The sequence below is a fragment of the Mastigoproctus giganteus genome, chromosome 8 (assembly GCF_048544385.1).
Source record: "Mastigoproctus giganteus isolate SK-2022 chromosome 8, ASM4854438v1, whole genome shotgun sequence".
NCBI lineage: Eukaryota > Metazoa > Arthropoda > Arachnida > Uropygi > Thelyphonidae > Mastigoproctus > Mastigoproctus giganteus.
The window spans coordinates 20,326,511-20,340,011 of NC_143582.1; the positions used below are offsets into that span (position 1 = coordinate 20,326,511).

General features: G+C 36.3%; 1 protein-coding gene across 1 annotated transcript in view; it reads left to right on the plus strand.

Moving 5' to 3' along the window:
• LOC150081318 (zinc finger-containing ubiquitin peptidase 1-like) overlaps nucleotides 1-13,501 on the plus strand; it is a 114,812-nt gene that overhangs the window by 62,131 nt on the left and 39,180 nt on the right. The window contains exon 4 of the mRNA XM_090380161.1: nucleotides 12,150-12,338. Within this exon, the coding sequence (XP_090236287.1) occupies nucleotides 12,150-12,338 (189 nt within the window). The remainder of the gene's footprint in view (nucleotides 1-12,149; nucleotides 12,339-13,501) is intronic.

Genomic DNA, 13,501 nt, shown 5'->3' on the forward strand with positions numbered 1-13,501 from the left:
GGCTAGAAAACTTCTCGTTCTGCGGAGCTGCAACTTGTAACACGTGGATTTGATACCCTTACCGATATTTTTATGCAATTACAAGGCTGAGTAAAGAATAAATACACCAGATTAATCAGAAAATCACAAAATAATGCTATACTACTAAATTTAAATCAAAAGTTTTAGGAAAACAATTTCAAATCAATAAATAAGAAAAATCCACTTAGCGGCTTTGAACCTGTCTGGCTCCCTCTAGCCTCGTCACCAGACTCCTATAAGAAGAACACAAAGTTAAGCAGCTCAAAAGTGGTTTTATTTTTATTCCAAGTAATCACCACATGATTGAATGCACTTATTACACTGTTCTAATAGTTTCTGACAAGAGTCAGCAAAGGCATCCAAAGAATTCAGTTCGGCAGTTACATTTTTCTTTATGTCCTCAACATCCTGAAATATCTTTCCTTTGAGGGCAGTTTTCAACTTGGAAAAGAGGAAGAAGTCTTCTGGTGCTAGCTTGGGAGGATAGGGTGGATGGTTGATCTGTACAGCGTCATGTTTTGCCAGAAACCTGTTTTCACAACTAGTGCAGAATGGGCAGGGGCATTGTTGTACAACAAGAAAGAGTTACCTTTCTCTCAGAATTGCTTCCTTACCTGGGAAATGTGCTTCAATAGCCTTTGAAGCACCTGTACACAGCATTGACTCCCTCCCCCCTTCAGATACAAATTCCTTGTGAATCAATGCCCTCTTTGTCAAAAAACACGATCAGGATTGTCTTGATTCTGGACTTTGGTAAATTAAACTTTTTGGGCCTTGAAAGTGTTAGGTGTTTTAGTATGAAACACCTAATGCTCTGGGCCATACTGAAACATACTGACTCTCTGTATACTGACAAAGAACATCATCATGCAAAGACTTCATCTCTAGTGACTATACAGTCAAGGAAATTAGGATTGTCTTGACAAGTCTGGATGAATTCTTTGCATGATGATGTTCTTTGTTGCTTTTGCTCATCTGTACAGACCTTCCTTTTCCTTAAATGTTCATGCAAAATTTGACTAATTGTCTCCTTATTCATATCCAACTCAGCAGTCCCATCATTCTGAGAGTCAAATGATGATCTTGTGCCACAATTTCCTGAACTTTTGCAACTCTGTCCTCATTTCAAGAGATTGATGAATGCCCATTTCTTGGGTCATCATGGACATCCTCGTGTCTGTGTTTGAATAGCTTATACCATTCAAACATGCTGGTACAACTTAATATTTCATCACTATAAACAATTTTTAACATTTCATACATTTTGGTTCAGATTTTCCTAGTTTAAAGCAGAATTTGATATTTGTTCATTTCTTTGTTGCAAAATTGTGATATGGAATGTTAACACTACTAACGAAACTGGTTGTTACTTGTAACCTGTGAGCTTACTGGACAATCTCTGTAAAACCATCTGTTGGAGGACGTTTGAAATATAACATAGTACTGCTGTTTATTTTCAAACATTGAACATGAGTGCAACAGCACCAGGCTGGGAACTTTATTTCCACACCTTGTATGATTCACAAGGGTCTATTAGATATGAATTATTTAACTGTTGATGATGATCCTGTTCAGGTTGCTGAGAATCTAAATAGATAATTGTGGATTTGTATTCATAGAAATTTTTAGAGATGCCAGAAATATATCAAATTTTAACAGAGCTAAATGATTTCGCAATAACTAAGAGGAAAGTGTAAGAGAAATTGTTGAATCTAAACATAACAAAAGGCACTACTTGGGGTAGTGATAATTAAATTCACCATTTACAGCATGGCATGTTAAAAAATGTTTGTATTTTCTGTCTTGCTTTGCCATACACCAAATTCTTCCAAAGAATTCACTGAATTGTTGTACTCAGCAAATTGTCTTAGCCACCAATTGTCTTTCACCAAAATGTGTTATGGCAAATTGTCATGCACTGAACTAATGCGATCCCAGGATGCATATATATTATCAGATAATACAGAAACCTATGGTAGATATAAACTAGTCTGTAATTAATTTTGCCAAAGACGTAATCTGAGACAGATTACGAGAATTCTCTGGCAAACAATGCAAAGAAAAGCAGCAAACACTTCTTTACTTCAGTAGAAGGATGCAGTTGAATCACATTGGTCCACTTGATGTCGGTGGTTCAACTATTGATGATCCTGCTCAGGTAGCTGACAAACTTAATAGGTATTTTGCATCTAGATTTGTGCACGTGGAATGAGAGCATCTTTGGATTCAGGGAGTTCCCTATGGACTGGAGATATGTGAATGTATCCCCAAATCACAAAGGGGAATCAAAAAGTGACACGAGTAATTACAGAACTGTCAGCTTAACTTCTGTTCCAGGGAAAGTAATGGAGTCGTTTTTTAAAGAAATACAGGTAGCCCTCGTTTTGCGCTGATTCGCAATAGTGCCGATCACTAATCACAACGGCATTTTTATTTATTTATTTTTGCAAATTTTTTATAAATTGAAAGTTTAAAATCGTCAGACAAAATTTATTGGCATCACATTGGGAATAAGGCCGGAATTTCCCATTCATGCACCGGAACCGGAAATCCCTTGGGAACGCGCTAGCTGAAACCGTTCATCTCGCCCAAGAACCACAGTTTCCAAGAGGGGATGTAAATGTACACCCTTGTCTCTATTAGTGGAATTGCTAGCTGCCCCCAATATGTAAACTCTCAAGCCATTTACGGTCCCAGAACCCTTGTGCATGATCCGTGAATACAGCATCCTCCGGGGAGATTTGATGTTGCTTCTCCCAAGAAAATACGAGCAAATGAAATGCATTTCATTCGCTCGTATTTTATTTTATTGTAAATAAAGTGTTTTAGTTGCGGGATTGGAATTTGTTTATTTGAATACCGGCTGGTGTAAAGTCTAATTGTTCAATATAAATTGTGCAATCAGACATAAAGTTCTCTGAGCAGTGCAGATAGGCTGCCAGGAAAGCTCATTGTATTTTGTGAATGATATACAGGAACTTTGCTAGCAGGAATAAGGAGGTTCAAATAGAGGAAATGTTGCCAGATAGTTGTGCAGAAATAATGGGTGGTTATCCCATTGTATACAGCAATGGGATAACCACCTCCTTATTTCTGATAGCAAAGTTCTTGTATATCATTGTTATGGTCATTTGCTATTTTGTAGATTTGTATTCTTTTTTTAGTTTTGTAATTAGTTTTTACCAAAACCATGGTTGTCTTTGTGTATCTAAATGCATCTTGAGTATTGCATATAAGTCTGGAGGCCTCATTTTATGATTGATGTAGATTTGCTGAAGTGAACAAAAGGCTGGTCTTACCAAAAAAAGGTTTCAGTTCTGCAAATTGTAGTATCTGGAGACTAGGTACCTGCAACATGATCTGATAAAGATGTTTAAGGGTTTGAATGGATTGAGCAAGCTCAGTGCTGATGGCATTCTTTCTCTTGCTCAGACTACACACATGAGAGGGCATAAATTCAAATTGAGGAAACATTGCCAGATAGTTGTGCAGAAATTTGCCTTCAACCAGCAGGTAATTGATTATTAGAACACACGTTCATCTGTTGTTGTTGTGGAAGTGGGTACTTTGAAGAAATTCAAAGAAGAACTGGATCAATTATTGGAGGGGATGACAAGTGATTTGGAAAGGGTTTTTTTGGCTGATGCTTTATAAACTTTTCTTACATCATTTGCCATTACAAATACTAATCTTAAAGGGTGACAGTCGGGCTACTGAGTCTGTCTTGTCTAGACAATTAAGTTCCATGGATTTTAGCAATATTGATACCCAGAGTGATTCACAAGCGGTAATTAATGCATGTTATGGTCATTTGCTATTTTGTGGATTTGTATTCTTTTTCTAGTTTTGTAATTAGTTTTTACCAAAACCATGGTCGTCTTTGTGTATCTAAAATCCCACCCACTTTACTGTATTTTCATATACCCATTGAAGATTAACAAATGTTGAAGTAAGTTAAAGGAGGTGTGTCAGTGGTGGAGAGGACAGTGAAAATTAATTGAAATTACCTAGCCAAATACGAGTAAAGGAGGGAGTGAAGTGACTGATATCAAAAAAATTCTCCTTTACAATGACACTTACTTTGCCTTTGGTTGTACATGGACTGGAGACAAAAATTGCCCTGTTCCATTGCACATTGTTTGCAGGAAAAAACTAACAAACACAGTTGTGATCCCAGCCAAGTTAAATAGACACATTACTTCTAATTATGGCCACTTGTCAAATAAAACTGTTGATTAATCAATTTCTTTTGGATTCATAATGCAAAAACCATAAAGGTTTTGAGAAGGAATTAAGTGTCAGTGAAAAGGCTCAAGAAGTAATCTAGTTGCACAAAAAATGTGTCAGTGGTAGAAAAATGAAAAGTCACAACGTTGCTGAAAACCTAGTAATGCCTGCTCATAAAATAATAGTGAAAACAATGATAAGCAAAGTGGCTGAAAGTGAAATTGACAAAGTTCTTGTCTCTGGCGATACTATTAGTGGGCATATGGGTGGCAAGTCACAAAATGTTGAAGGTGTCTTATCTGAAATATTAAATATTACTAACTTTTCTTTCCAAGTCAACAAACATAAGTAGAGCTCAGCTGTTGGCATTCATATGATTTGAAAATGAAGGTGAAATAATGAAAAGTTTTTCTTTTTGTAAAGAACTTCCAAAAATGACAGAAGGTTAAGACATATTCAAAATCTTATCTTCTTATTTGGAATCCTGTGGTTTTTCATGGAGATAGTATGTTGGAATTTGTACTGATGGTGCCCCTTCAGTGATTGGCTCAATAAAAGACTTTGGTACACCTGTCAAAGAAAAAAAAAATCCTGATGTCATAATGGCCCACTGCTTCCTCTATTGGGAAGTTTTTATTTCAAAAACTCTTGGGGAGGATTTAAGACAAGTCCTCGATGTAGCTGTGAACATGGTCAGTTTTATAAAGCATCACCCACTTAAAAGTCATCCATGTTTTTTGAGCTGTGTGAATATATGCAAAAAGACCATTTGCCCATCCTACACACTGAGGTTAGATGGCTATCAAGTGGAAAAGTTTTAACAAAGTTTTATTTGAGCTGTGAGAGGAAGTACTGCTTTTCTTCAAAGATGATGATAAAGCCAGTTTTTCTGACTCTCTTGAAGATACAAAATGCTGCTGAAAGTAGCCTACTTAGCAGATATGTATCAGCATGTAAACACCTTGAACATGGATGCATGGTCTTTCCACAGGTAAATTTTGTTGCATTCAATAATAAATTCAAGATTTGGAAAAAACACCTTTAAAGTGGAAATATTGAAAGGTTTCTTCTGCTCTTACTTCAGAGTGAGACAGATTATAAGGAGGTCATCCTATTAATTATCAGTCATTTGGAATCAGTGACAGAAAAGTTTGTCCCATATTTCTCTTCTGTGTGTAACATTGTATTAGATGAATTTTTAAAGAAACAGATTCCCGGCATAACGTTTATAGAGTACACTGATGATTTAGCTGTGTTGGTACAGGGAAATTCCCATTCTTTGATTGAAGACAGAGCAGCAGAGGTTTTAGGTATGTTAGAAAATTGGTGTCAAAATTATAAGTTGCAAATTTCCAAGGAAAAAACTGTTCAGATGCTTCTGAAGGGGCATCTTAGCATAAATCGTGCCCCTATTAGGCTTTATGGCAACACCACCTGGCACTGGCATTTTTCAAGATCTGTATGCCATAGGACTCAGAGGTTGACCATTGATTATAGAGAATTTCCTTAAAAATAGAACTTTTCAAGTACATTATTGCAATTCTGTTTTACAAATGTTGCCCAAAGAGAAGGTGTACCACAGGGTTCAGTGCTCAGCACTGTGCCCTTTACTATTAGAATAAACAATTTAGTGCAGAACATTCCAGATAATGTAAACATCTGCCTTTATGTTGATGACCTCACGATATCTTGCCATTTGCAGAATATGCATTCCATTGAAAGACAACTACAGCTCAAAATGAATAAAATAGTGTTAGACTTCATATAATGCATAAGGCAATGGTCAGGCTGCGCCTTGAGTACTGCGTACAGGTCTGGAGACCTCATTTTAGGAAGGATGTAGATTTACTTGAGCGGGTACAGAGAAGGGCAACAAGATTGGTGAGGGGAATGAAGGGATCCTCTTACCAAGAGAGGCTTAAGTTCTGCAAATTGCAGTGGCTGGAGACTAGGCACCTGCGCGGTGATCTGATTGAGGTATATAAGGCCTTGAATGGATTGAGCACGCTGAATTCTGATGGGATCCTTCCACTTGTTCAGATTACGAACCTAAGGGGGCATAAATTCAAATTAAGAAAAGACAGATGTAGAATAGATGTGTGGAAATTTGCCTTTAGCCAGCGGGTGGTTAATTGCTGGAACAAACTTCCATCTGTCGTTGTGGAAGTTGATAGGTTGAATAGATTTAAGGAGGAACTGGACAGGCATTTGGAGGGAATGGTGTGATTTTTTTTTTTTTTTTTTTTGGCTGATGCTGCATAAGCTCATACATTTGCTTTCTTGCATCACATGCCACTACTACTACTACTACTATATAATGGTTATCAATTATCGGCTTCAAAAAATACAGCCATTCACTTTTGCAAAAAGCATCAATAACACATTCAGAATCCTAATTATTACTGGGAACTCAACCACTACCTCTTACTAACAATATCTGATTCTTAGGTGTAACATATGACACAAAACTGATATTCCAGAAACATGTCTTGCAAACATGAACTCTCTGTATGAAGAAAGCTGAATATATTTAAAGTCAGCTAATCTATGACACAGGCAGCTGATTGCTACTCTGTTTATACCAAGCTTTGATCAGATCTTGATTAGATTGCTGTGCACCAGTTTATGACTTTACTCAAAAGACTATTAGCATGTTTCAACCTAGTACAACACAGTGTGTGTTCTTGATTGCTTCTTGGGGCATTCAGGACATTGTCAGTCCAAAACCAAATATTGATGCCGATGAACCTCCATTTCACCTTAGGAGAAAGATGCTGCTCTTTAATTATGTGGTTAAAGCCTTTATGTTCATACCTTTATGATCCAGAATAGGTAAACCTTTTTATTATTAAACTTCATGAAAATAAGCCTACAAGTGGAATACGCATCTGATCAGTATTCATTGAGACACAGTAATGGTACAACTATATGGAAAATGTGCATACCCTCATCTAATAATTATCATTGTTATAATAACTGTCATTGGGAGAAACAGTCCCTGGACAACAAAACTTTCAAAAACCCCACGCAGCCTGTGCCTTGGCCAGTGCACAAACTCAGCAAATTTACACTGACAGCTCCAAAAGGAACACAGTTGTTGGAGCGGCTATATTCCTACCAACAACCACAGTCTGTCTCATTACCACAGGAATGCAGTGGATTCACCTCAGAATTCTCTGCAATTAAGATGGCTCTGACCTTTCTTAATAATGATTTCAGTCCAAAGACTTATCGCAAACTCCTTTCAACATAATATTTTTATTGCGAACCACTAAGCCTATATTCTATGAAATTGTATAATAGTTCTGAATATTTATTATAAAATATTTCCAGTACTACCATATTTCCATAATAAAAATTATTTAATAATAATTTTTATTATGGATTTATTTTTTATAAATCCATAATAAAAATATAATAAAAATAATTATAGCAGTAAATAAATATAATAATAAAAGTATAATAAAAAATAATTTTATTTTTTATTATACCATAACAAAATGGTCTTTGAGAATAAAAAAAAAATTAGTATGGAAATCATATTTATTTAACACGATATACTGTGAGATAGTAAACTAATTATAAGGAATTGTGGGAAATGTGGTTTCTTTCATTGAAAATTCTTTACTTTATATTTAATTTTATTTTACTTTATTGTTTATTATCAGTTATATTTTGTAGATTTACAAAAATATACCTACGTAAATCTAAGATGTCATTACAGAAATTTTAGTGTGAATCCCCTGGAACACTTTTGCTAACCACCGTTTGGGAACCACTGATCTATAGTCTCTTTGAGTATAGGGATGGCTCTTCAAGACAATTTAACTCTTCACATATATTTCTAAAACAAATAAGATCTCAGATATTGCAACTCAGTAGTAATAAACAGGTTATCATATTCTGTTGGATCCCTGGACATGCTGGAATACCAGTAAATGAGTATGCACATAAAGCAGCAAGAAACCCCCTCTGACAATGACTGCATCCAGATTCCTTATAGAGATTATAAATCAGTCATATGCTGAATATAGTAGTAGTAGTAATAGTGGCATGTGATGCAAGAAAGCAAACATATGAGCTTATGCAGCATCAGCCAAAAAAAAAAAAAAAAAAAAATTCACACAACCATTCCCTCTAAATGTTTGCCCAGTTCCACATTAAATTTATTTAACCTATCAACTTCCACAATGACAGATGGAAGTTTGTTCCAGCAATTAACCACCCGCTGGCTAAAGGCAAATTTCTGCACATCTATTCTACATCTGTCTTTCCTCAATTTGAATTTATGCCTCCTTAGGTTCGTAATCTGAACAAATGGAATAATCCCATCAGAATTCAACGTGCTCAACCCATTCAAGGCCTTATACACCTCAATCAGATCATCTCGCAGGTGCCTAGTCTCCAGCCGCTGCAATTTGCAGAACTTAAGGCTTTAGATCATCAACAGTTGAACTGTTGATGATCCTGCTCAGGTAGCTAACAAACTAAATGAATATTTTGCATCGACATTCACACATGAGGAGTTATTCAGTGAGAGGAATACCAGAGGTGTATTCAACTCTGGCAGTAAGCTAGATAATCTTGTAATAACTGAGAGTAAAGTGGAGAAGAAATTGTTGAAGATAAATACAAGAAAGGCACCTAGGGTGGATGGGATCTATCCAGTTATATTAAAGGAGGCAGCAAAGGAAGTAAGCAAACCCTTAACCATAATTATGAGAGCTTCCTTGGACTCAGGGGAGATACCCATAGACTGGAGATGTGCAAATGTGACCCCAATTCACAAAGCAGGATCAAAGACTGACACAAGTAATTATAGACCTGTGAGTTTAACTTCTGTTCCAGGAAAATTAATTGATGGAGGCACTGGTTAAAGAAGCACTGCAGGATCATCTAGACAAGACTTCAGTTATAGCTCGGACACAGCATGGTTTTGTTAAGGGGAAGTCTTGCCTGACCAATTTGATTGGATACTATGATGCAGTCATAAAAGAACTGGATGCAGGGAATAACTTTGATATTATGTACTTTTAAGATATCTATTATTTTAAATGGAAGATATCTATTATTTACATGGAAGACTGCTGCACAAATTGGAGCAGTGTGGCATTGGAGGCAAATTGGTGCTATGGATAAAGGGGTGGTTGAGGGGGGAGAAGACAGAGAGTGGTAATCAATGGACACTGCTCATCGTGGACTAATGTTATTAGTGGAGTTCCTCAGGGTTCAGTGTTAGGTCCATTATTGTTTTCTGTATTTATAAATAATATTGATGATGGTATATCAAGCTTAATGTCCAATTTTGCAGACGATACAAAAGTTGACAGGGCTGTTAAGGACACTACTGATGCCATGCTGCTGCAACAGGATCTGGAAAGGTTGAGCAGATGGGCTGAGAGGTGGCAAATGAAGTTTAACATTGACAAATGTAAAGTACTACATATGGGAAACAGCAACCCCAGAGCAACGTATCAACTCTGTGTATCAACACAGAGTTGATAGAGAATGAAAAGGACCTGGGGGTAATTGTGCAGGCAGATATGAAGTTCTCTGAGCAGTGCAGATGGGCTGCAAGAGTAGCTCATGGTGTCTTATCAATGATATTCAGGAATTTTTCTAGCAGGGATAAGGAGGTGATTATTCCCTTGTATAAGGCAATTGTCAGGCTACACCTTGAGTACTGTATACAGGTCTGGAGGCCTCATTTCAAGAAGGATGTAGAGCTGCTGGAACAAGTACAGAGAAGGGCAACAAGATTAGTGAATGGAACAAAGGGGTGCTCTTACGAAGCTTAAGTTTTGCAAATTACAGTGTCTGGAGACTAGGCACCGGCGAGGTGATCTGATAGAGATGTATAAAGCCTTGAATGGTTTGAGCATGCTCAATGCTGATGGGATTCTGCCTCTTGCTCAGAATAATCACCTGAGAGGGCATAAATTCAAATTGAAAAATGGCAGATGGAGGATAGATGTGCGGAAATTTGCCTTTAGCCAGCAGGCAGTTGGTTGGTGGAACAGACTTCCATTCCTTGTTGTGGAAGTTAATAGCCTAAATAAATTTAAAGCTCAGCTGGACAGGTATTTCGAACGAACAGAGGGGTGAAGTGGAAGTTTTTTTTTTTTTTTTTTTTCTGGCTGATGCTGCATAAGCTTGCTTTCTTGCATCATATGTCTCTTCTAATGCTAATGCTTTCTTGGTAAGAGGATCCCTTCATTCCCCTAACCAATCTTGTTGCCCTTCTCTGTACAATCCAAGCAAATCTACATCCTTCCTAAAATGAAGCCTCCAGACCTGTACGCAGGCCAGAGCACATATTGGTCATACCCCCTTCACACTTCTGTTTATTGCTAGGAGATGTTTCCCCACTCTGCTTTCACTGTGGTTCACTAACTGTAAAACATGTTCTTATTGAATGCACTCATTATCAGTCTGTCAGATCTGCATCATTTTGATCCTTCTCTAACTTACAGGATTCAGCTGAGGACAACTCCAATCTAATTGAGATTTTCAGCTATCTGAAGTTAATAATTTATATATACTCTTCTAAACCTATTTTAATAATCTGTATATTCTTTTCCGCAAGAACAGGTGATTTAGTCATAGTAGCCCCATGCCAAGAAAACCCACTAACAACAACCTGCAAACACAAAAATTGACCATAGAATACATACTATTTAAGATACAATACACTGGCGCTTCATATCCTTATTTGCTTTGGTGCAAAAGTAAAATAGTCACCCTTTACAATATAGTGGAATTTCTTGAGGTTAAGTTTAAATTGTTTAGTTAAGAAATGCTACTTCTCATTATAACGTTGTGCTTATGGCAAAAAAAAAAAAAAAAAAAAAAAAATTGACTAGCAAAAATTTGACTAATATTAGCCTTTTCTGGAATACATTACTCACATTTAGTGAAAGCAGGAGTATTTTTTAAAAGTTCTCATCCATAATTTAAGATATCTATTATTTTAAATTTGGTTTTTTAACTAGCTGCTAATTAAAGTTAATCTTCCTTGCACTGTCCTTTTTATTGGCTTGGACAGTGCAAGGAAGATTTTATTATAGCAGGACAGAATCATATTGGGATTGGATATTAGTAAATTAAATTGTATGCAGAAAGGAAATAAATTTAGTTTTAAGTGAATGGTATTAATAATTCTAGGGAAGTGGTTTCCATCCTTTGGCCTGTGTATCCCTAGGGATCTGCAAAGGAAATAGGAATCAGTGAGCTGTTTCTAGCAAGGTAAACTGTATGATTTGCAGATTATCCATACATGATTTTTCAATTTCTTTTTTTTCATCAACATGTTCCATCAGTGATGCTTATGATGAATACTTGGTGTTACTTACCGCGGCTTCATTACCAATAATAAGATCCTAAGAAGAAGCGGCTTGCACAGTCTGAAAGACATCATGACAATGCGGAATGCACCTTGCCAGACCAGTGGCACACAAAGGCCACAATGTGATGGATATCACCTGATGGGGAAGAGAGGCAGTCCACCCAAGATTTGGCACATGACATGCCAAGAAGACTTGCAAAGCATTGATATCACGTGGAATGAAGCAGGAGCTGTTGCAGCTGATTGAGCCTGGTGGAGAACACTTGCTGCCCAATGTGCCCAGTTGCACAGGTGAACCTAAGTCTAAGTAAGTCTAATAATCCAGAGCTTTGATAGTAAAAAATGGAAAATTTGTTAATAATTACTTAATAAAAACTGTGAACTAATTAGTTGATGAATAGGTATGGAATCTAAAAAAATCAATTTGTGCGGTTAAAATAATAAAAGGAATCCTTGGCAATGAAAAGGTTGGGAACCACTGAACTAGAGAATTCTAATGATTGTTCATTTATATTTTAAAAATTAATTTCAGTGTTTTATTTATTTTTTTTTTCAGGACTAATCCCAAAAATAAGAGCTTTTAGTATGGCTACTACAAATGTAGAACATACCTGGTTATGTACTACAGTTGATCATTATGGATCAACTTATGGTGATAAAGGATGGGGGTGTGGATATCGTAATATCCAGATGCTTCTGTCATCTCTTGTTCATCACACAGGTTATAACAGCAAACTTTTTAATGGTAATTTATTTTTTATTGCTATTATTTTGATATATTCTGTCAAACTTACGAAAAATATAAAGGACATTACAAAATGTAGGCGGTGAATGGTATTTTTTTTTATCACACAACTATAAGTAACTATAACTCTGAATTTAATAAATATGGATAACTAGTTTACATTTAATAATGTGTAATACAGTCTTGTGTTATGATTTATTTCTCACTCTTTGTTGGAGGCTAAAACAACCAAATGAAATGAACTGGTTACACTTACTTAGTCATGATCAGTGCTATCCACTCTAGAAGGATGATTTATGTTCTCATTACAGTGATGGAATTCATTAAAATTTTTGTTGAACTCTTCTTCTTTAGATGATTCAGAAGGGGGCAGAGAATACATATTTGCCTATGAAGGTCTGGTTCCTCTTCCACATTATTTCTTATCCTCCACGTCCTTGCATTTGAGAAATATGTGTATTAAGGGTTGTTGGAGTTTACTTTCCTCATTGTGAAAATCTGATGTGAACGAGAATACCTTCTTATAGCGTGCTTACCATTTCCACTTTGTTTGTTACCTACTTTTCATATCTCCACTTCAATCACACCACAATTTCTATCTAACATCTCTCTGTTAGAGGTTCTTGGGATAACCATAGTATCTTGCATTAGATACATTTTTTTTTTTTTCAATTGTCCATATGGACTACTTGACTTTTATGATTAGAGATGTCTTCTCCCTTGAAGTTAGCTCTTGATAGCCTTGCTCAGTAATTTTAGATGGCCCTGTCATCATAGAGACAAACTATTCATGCAGATGCATGTCTCAGTAGTATCAAATCTCCCACCTTAAAAGGTTTTATCTCACAAGCTTGTTTACATGTACTCTGCTTTTCTTGCTTGAGCATTCACTCATTGTTTTAACAGTTTTATGAATGTGCCTAAATTATGTTGCATTTTTAGGGATTTGCTGGTTCACACTTTCAGTGAGCTTTGATAACGTGAAGGAAGCTTGTTATTAGACAGATCTATTGGTCTAATGGAATATCCTTTCTTAAAGTTTGATTTTGCTGAACCAAGATGGAGGAATTATACACTTACAATAGGGTCTCGAAGTACATGAACTGAGAGTACATTACCCCACCCATTCACAACTGACCCCCCTGATTCATACTTATGTTCAT